The sequence below is a fragment of the Sinocyclocheilus grahami genome, unplaced genomic scaffold, assembly GCF_001515645.1.
Source record: "Sinocyclocheilus grahami isolate Dianchi unplaced genomic scaffold, SAMN03320097.WGS_v1.1 scaffold910.1, whole genome shotgun sequence".
NCBI lineage: Eukaryota > Metazoa > Chordata > Actinopteri > Cypriniformes > Cyprinidae > Sinocyclocheilus > Sinocyclocheilus grahami.
Genome location: NW_015506089.1, coordinates 477,302 through 483,317, shown reverse-complemented (window position 1 = coordinate 483,317; position 6,016 = coordinate 477,302). Strand labels below are relative to the sequence as shown.

Here is a 6,016-nt window from a genome sequence, read left to right as displayed (position 1 = left end):
AGTATAATTTATTCATTTGAGTTTTCACTAATTTTTACATTTAAATTTTTATATAATATTAGTTCAAGTTTTAGCAATTTTGTATTTGTCATTTTTATTAGTTTTTATTTTTTTAAATGTCTGGATAGATTTGATTTTTATTTATTAGTTTTAGTTATTTTTGGACTTCAGCTTAAACTAAATAAAAATGAGAAATGGTGCTTTGGCACTAGTTGAAGTAATAACAATAAAAAAACAAATGTTTTAAGTTTTTATATTTAATTTGATTTCATTTATAATGCAGGCTCCACCTGATTCTGAAGTAAAACAATTCCAGTACCACATAAAATTGAAAACCGTTTATTACTAATAATTTAATCTAAGTCTTTCTCATGTAAATTGCAATAGGTTCTGATAATGTTGGCTCATATAAGTACAATTAGTAGTTGTCGTCCAGAGTCTCCTCTACTCATTCTAACCAGATCACCAACTAAACTAGCTGGAAGGGTCTCAAGCAGCAGGATTCGCTCACGGAGAACAGAAGCGTCCGTAAAACAGAATGCTCTTGGTTGGATTGTGTCGAATGAAGAAGAGGAACGGATGATCTGCGTTAAAGACCGGCGGGATCCACCTACTAGATCCTTCCATGAAGATGCCGGTGGCCGCAGCCGCTTCGGTTCCTTCCTCGTTTACTTCAACAAAGGCTTTATGAATCACCTTCGTCACCACGAGGTCATTGTTGGGAGACATGCCTGAAAGATTCACCTTCTGCCCGTCAAACACATCCTCCATTCCCATGCTGATCAGAAGACTCTTCATGTCATAGGTTTCCTCCATCTTGAATCTGGGCAGAGATACTTCAACTTCTTGTTGACGCATGACCTCAGGTCTCGTCCACTCCATCAGCTTCTCGTAGGTCAGTGCCTTTTCAAGCTGGTCATAAAAATGGTATGATTGAAATCAACATGAATACTAAGAACTCTGCACATGTATTTGCTGTTAACATATAATGAAACAACAAACCATATACACTGGATATTTTCGTTGATGGTTCAGTGAAGAACCTTTAACATCCATGGAACCTTTTCATTCCAAGTTTCCTTAGATTATTAAATGTTCTTCACACTAAGAAAGAATGGTTCTTTTAAGAACTGTTCACTGAAAGTTTCATTAGGGAACCAAGATGAATTTTCTTTGGCAGAACCTGTGCTGTCTCACCTTCTGAAGGCCTGTGGTTTCATCTTGAATTTCGTTAGGAAGGATGATCAACATACTGAGATTCTTCCCGACATACAGCAGCTCCAGAACCTGACTGTTCATCTCTGGGATGAAGGCCAGAGGAAACTTTGATTCCTGATTCATCATCTTCACTGGTTTAGTTTGAATCTGCCAAGCATCAATGGAAACAAATCAAAACTCCTCATATTTAATTTCATTACGTTAAATCAAGAAGAAGATGAAATCTCACCTTGTTCAGCTTAAACTGTTCATCTATGGTGGCGTCCTTTGGGAATTTCTCCTCCCAGTTCCCCTTGAAGTAGATGGCGTTCACCAAGACCAGTCTCGTCATCGCATCGATAGAGTCCTGTGGGAGCAAGTCCTTGATCTTTCCTGCAAGACAAATTCACATTAAATTCACTGCATGGCACTACCCAAGAACAAGTAAAAACTAAAGTTACAGTGTATATATACTGTATATTCGTATATGTGTGTGACATCAATACATTTTTTACTCTCCAAAGAGCTATAGAGCAACTCAAGATATTTATTATTTAAAATAATAAAATAAAATAAAGTATAAATAAATAAAGCTCCACAAATAAACCACTTGAATCACCTTCGTCACCACGAGGTCATTGTTGGGAGACATGCCTGAAAGATTCACCTTCTGCCCGTCAAACACATCCTCCATTCCCATGCTGATCAGAAGACTCTTCATGTCATAGGTTTCCTCCATCTTGAATCTGGGCAGAGATACTTCAACTTCTTGTTGACGCATGACCTCAGGTCTCGTCCACTCCATCAGCTTCTCGTAGGTCAGTGCCTTTTCAAGCTGGTCATAAAAATGGTATGATTGAAATCAACATGAATACTAAGAACTCTGCACATGTATTTGCTGTTAACATATAATGAAACAACAAACCATATACACTGGATATTTTCGTTGATGGTTCAGTGAAGAACCTTTAACATCCATGGAACCTTTTCATTCCAAGTTTCCTTAGATTATTAAATGTTCTTCACACTAAGAAAGAATGGTTCTTTTAAGAACTGTTCACTGAAAGTTTCATTAGGGAACCAAGATGAATTTTCTTTGGCAGAACCTGTGCTGTCTCACCTTCTGAAGGCCTGTGGTTTCATCTTGAATTTCGTTAGGAAGGATGATCAACATACTGAGATTCTTCCCGACATACAGCAGCTCCAGAACCTGACTGTTCATCTCTGGGATGAAGGCCAGAGGAAACTTTGATTCCTGATTCATCATCTTCACTGGTTTAGTTTGAATCTGCCAAGCATCAATGGAAACAAATCAAAACTCCTCATATTTAATTTCATTACGTTAAATCAAGAAGAAGATGAAATCTCACCTTGTTCAGCTTAAACTGTTCATCTATGGTGGCGTCCTTTGGGAATTTCTCCTCCCAGTTCCCCTTGAAGTAGATGGCGTTCACCAAGACCAGTCTCGTCATCGCATCGATAGAGTCCTGTGGGAGCAAGTCCTTGATCTTTCCTGCAAGACAAATTCACATTAAATTCACTGCATGGCACTACCCCAGAACAAGTAAAAACTAAAGTTACAGTGTATATATACTGTATATTCGTATATGTGTGTGACATCAATACATTTTTTACTCTCCAAAGAGCTATAGAGCAACTCAAGATATTTATTATTTAAAATAATAAAATAAAATAAAGTATAAATAAATAAAGCTCCACAAATAAACCACTGTATAGGAACAAGACATCAATAGAACAATAGATCTAGAGCCATAGAACAACTCAAGATCTACATGTAATAAAAAAAAAACCTAAAGCTCTAACCATTCATTTAAGAGCGTAGAGCAGGATTATTATCGTTAACTTAAACCAAAAGCAAAACCATTAAAAATACATTACATAAAATGAAATTAACTGAAATAAAATAAAATATATTTGTTCAGCTAGCTGCCAAAAACACAACAAAACTAACTTAAAGGGGTCATATGATGCGATTTCAAGTTTTCCTTTCTCTTTGGAGTGTTACAAGCTGATTGTGCATAGATAAGATCCCTGAAGTTGTAAAGACTAAAGTCTCAAAACCAAAGAGATATTCTTTATCAAAGTTAAGACTCTGCCACGCCCCCCTAAAACGGCTCGTTCTAACACATATCTACCTCACTATGTGGAAATATTAGCATAATGCTGCCCAAATGTGCACGCAAAGAAAGAAGGCGTGGTTTCAGGAACCGCAGTTAGTGTTGAAGCAGCATGTCAGGGAGACGCTGTGTGTTTCTAGGCGAAAGCAAAAGCACTTTATTTGGCCTTCCGGAAGTAGATGCATTTAGGAATCTTTAAGATTACTTACAACAGAACAGCAATGCATTTTATGGACGACTGTTTCGTGAACCTAGGAGAGGAGGTCATTCTGACTTTGCTATGACAATCTGGCGCTTCTGAATCAGCTACTGTTTTGTTATTAGTTTAAGTATTTGCTATTGACTGTTCAAATGCGGAGTTTTGCGCATCGTGTATGTGTGTGTGTGTGTGTGTGTGTGTGTGCGCGTGCTGGCCAATCAGAGCAGACTGCGCTTGTCGGAAGGAGGGACTTTGTAGAAAACGAAGCGTTGGAGAGAGGTGGGGTATAGAGGACCTACAATAATGTATAGTATTTGAAAAATAATGTGTTTTTTTCTGTTACACCAAATACACAAAATAATGATCTTTAAAAAAGCATCATATGACCCCTTTAAACCAAAATTAAAATAAAATAAAAATAAAAGCTAATTAAAAATATTAATAAGAGCTATAATTAAAAAAACAAACAAACAAACAACCCAGAGGGACTTCACATTTCTAAATTTGTATCCCCCAAAAGCCAAGCTAAAGCAGCTAAACCTTAACCTTTACAAATAACCATTAATTTATTTAAAAAATATTTGTTTTTAATAGTGTAGAATATAACTTTTTCAGATTAAATTCATGCTGGTTTTCACCTTGAGTGTTTTTCTCCACCCATTTGTTGATGTCGACACGTGCAGCCTCTGATTTCTTCTTGAAGTCCACCTCCTCCAGTCCGGCTTCATAGTATGTTTTTGCATCATTCAGGAATTTCTGTAACATAGCAAACCGATTGAATTAGCGATTATTTCCAGAACCTTATTCTTTACTACCATAAACATACCTTGAATTATTTGCTTTGAGTCTTACCTCCACAAACTGGTAGGATTGCTCTCCGTAGAGGCGGTTGGCGAGACTCAACACATACGGGGCTCCTGGTTTCTTCAGTTCACTCATGAGCTTGTTGAAGCTGGAATGAATTTGGTCCTCAGTCTTTTGTCCAGGTGCCGGCTGAGCAGGACATTTCTGTTTGCAGCAACAATATCTAATTTAATCAGATGAACCCAAAGACTTCATGCATGACTACGGCAAATACAGCTGTTATTGCAAGTGATGAGGTTAGTGTTTCACATAAATACTCATACTAAACCTTAAGTTCGGGAGGAAGCTCAGATTTCTGGGTTTGTTGTGCCATTGATGGTCCATGTTGACCCTTGACGCCGCAGGCAATCTGGGGCTTCAGAGCTTGTTGATGAGATGATGGAGTCGCTGCGTCGGGTTTGGGAGGATTGGTAAAACTCAGGACCTAGACAGTATTATTATGGTAGAATTAAATGGCTGGTGAATCAAAAACGGCTGGTCTTTTAAAAAGTGTTTGTAAGTCTCACATTATGCTATATTATCACCAAATCTTGGATTCTGTCTTTGTCAACTTGTTTTCTTTCAGTTAAGCACGGGTTTTGTATTTCTTTTAACATGTTCACTCAAAAACTAAGGTGCATCATATCAATGAGGACTACGGTCAATCATTTCCAAAATACAAAACCTGTGCTAATTAAAAGAAAACAAGTCGATAAAAAGATTGAATCTATGATTTCATGATAATATAACATAATGAGAAATATATTAGCAATTTTAAAACCCTGTGAGAGCAAAGCCAGTAAGTTTTAGTCAGATAACATTAGCAGTTTTGTGAAAAAGAAATCCTCTAGGACAAGATGACTGTGAGGGTTAATAAATACAATCTCATTATTCTGATAACTTCACAAATCTAATGTGAATCCATTTCTTAAATACCCTTTAGGAAGTTTAAAATGCACTTCAAATAATGACGTTTCAAGGAATGGATGATGTCAGAAAAACTCTTCTCAGGCCATTGATTATCTATAAATAAGTGGAAATATCTGGCAGCTTTTTTGTTTATGCAATGCCTAGAACTCAAACATTGATAAGCAGAATGAAGTTCCTGTTTATGAAATTATTTTTTACATATGTTCTGCTTACAAGTCAATGTTTAACAAATGATGTCCACTGAACATTAAACCATAACTGCGGCTTGGAAATATAGTGCATATTTGTAATATAAAGCACAAGCTGCAACAGTGTGGTGAAAGCGAGTAAATCATAACCAATATTCATTTCTGGGTGAGCTGTTCCTTTAAAAATCTTTTGTGCAAAAGGCTTGCGTCATTTCCTGGTCTTGTTCTCCCTCTGTCTCTATTCACTTTCTCTTCACTCTCTCTCAGTTAAAGTAGGTGCAGAACTTCAGATTGTGTGAGACCACCTCAAACATCTGCGCCGCTGTGTTTCCTTTAGCTCCGAGCGACACCATGGCCAGAGCTGAGGAGATGCTGATCGGAGAGTAGAACACATTTCTTGATGTGTTTCCTTCACTGATCTTCTTGAACAGTTTTAGAGAGAACTGTGTGTTTGCTGCAGACAAAGGCTCCATTTTCACAAGCTGAGTGAGAAAGAAGAGACATGCATTGTCAGCATAACA

General features: G+C 37.2%; 1 protein-coding gene across 1 annotated transcript; it reads right to left on the bottom strand.

Moving 5' to 3' along the window:
• Nucleotides 1-425: 425 nt before the first annotated feature.
• Nucleotides 426-6,016, bottom strand: LOC107564094 (leukocyte elastase inhibitor-like). The gene is made up of 7 exons (XM_016249089.1): nucleotides 5,801-6,016; nucleotides 4,667-4,822; nucleotides 4,387-4,542; nucleotides 4,173-4,290; nucleotides 2,568-2,710; nucleotides 2,318-2,485; nucleotides 426-912 (listed from the first exon to the last, which is right to left on the bottom strand). Exons 1-7 carry the CDS (start codon nucleotides 5,966-5,968, stop codon nucleotides 508-510), a joined length of 1,314 nt encoding a protein of 437 aa, XP_016104575.1. The 5' UTR covers nucleotides 5,969-6,016; the 3' UTR covers nucleotides 426-507.

Excerpts from the sequence above, each read along its gene's own strand:
- LOC107564094 (XM_016249089.1), bottom strand. The coding sequence starts at position 5,968 with ATGGAGCCTTTGTCTGCAGCAAACACACAGTTCTCTCTAAAACTGTTC. Across the intron at positions 4,543-4,666 it reads AGCTTCCTCCCGAACTTAAG|AAATGTCCTGCTCAGCCGGC; the intron begins GTTTAGTATGAG and ends TGCTGCAAACAG. Across the intron at positions 913-2,317 it reads AAACCACAGGCCTTCAGAAG|CTTGAAAAGGCACTGACCTA; the intron begins GTGAGACAGCAC and ends TTTTATGACCAG.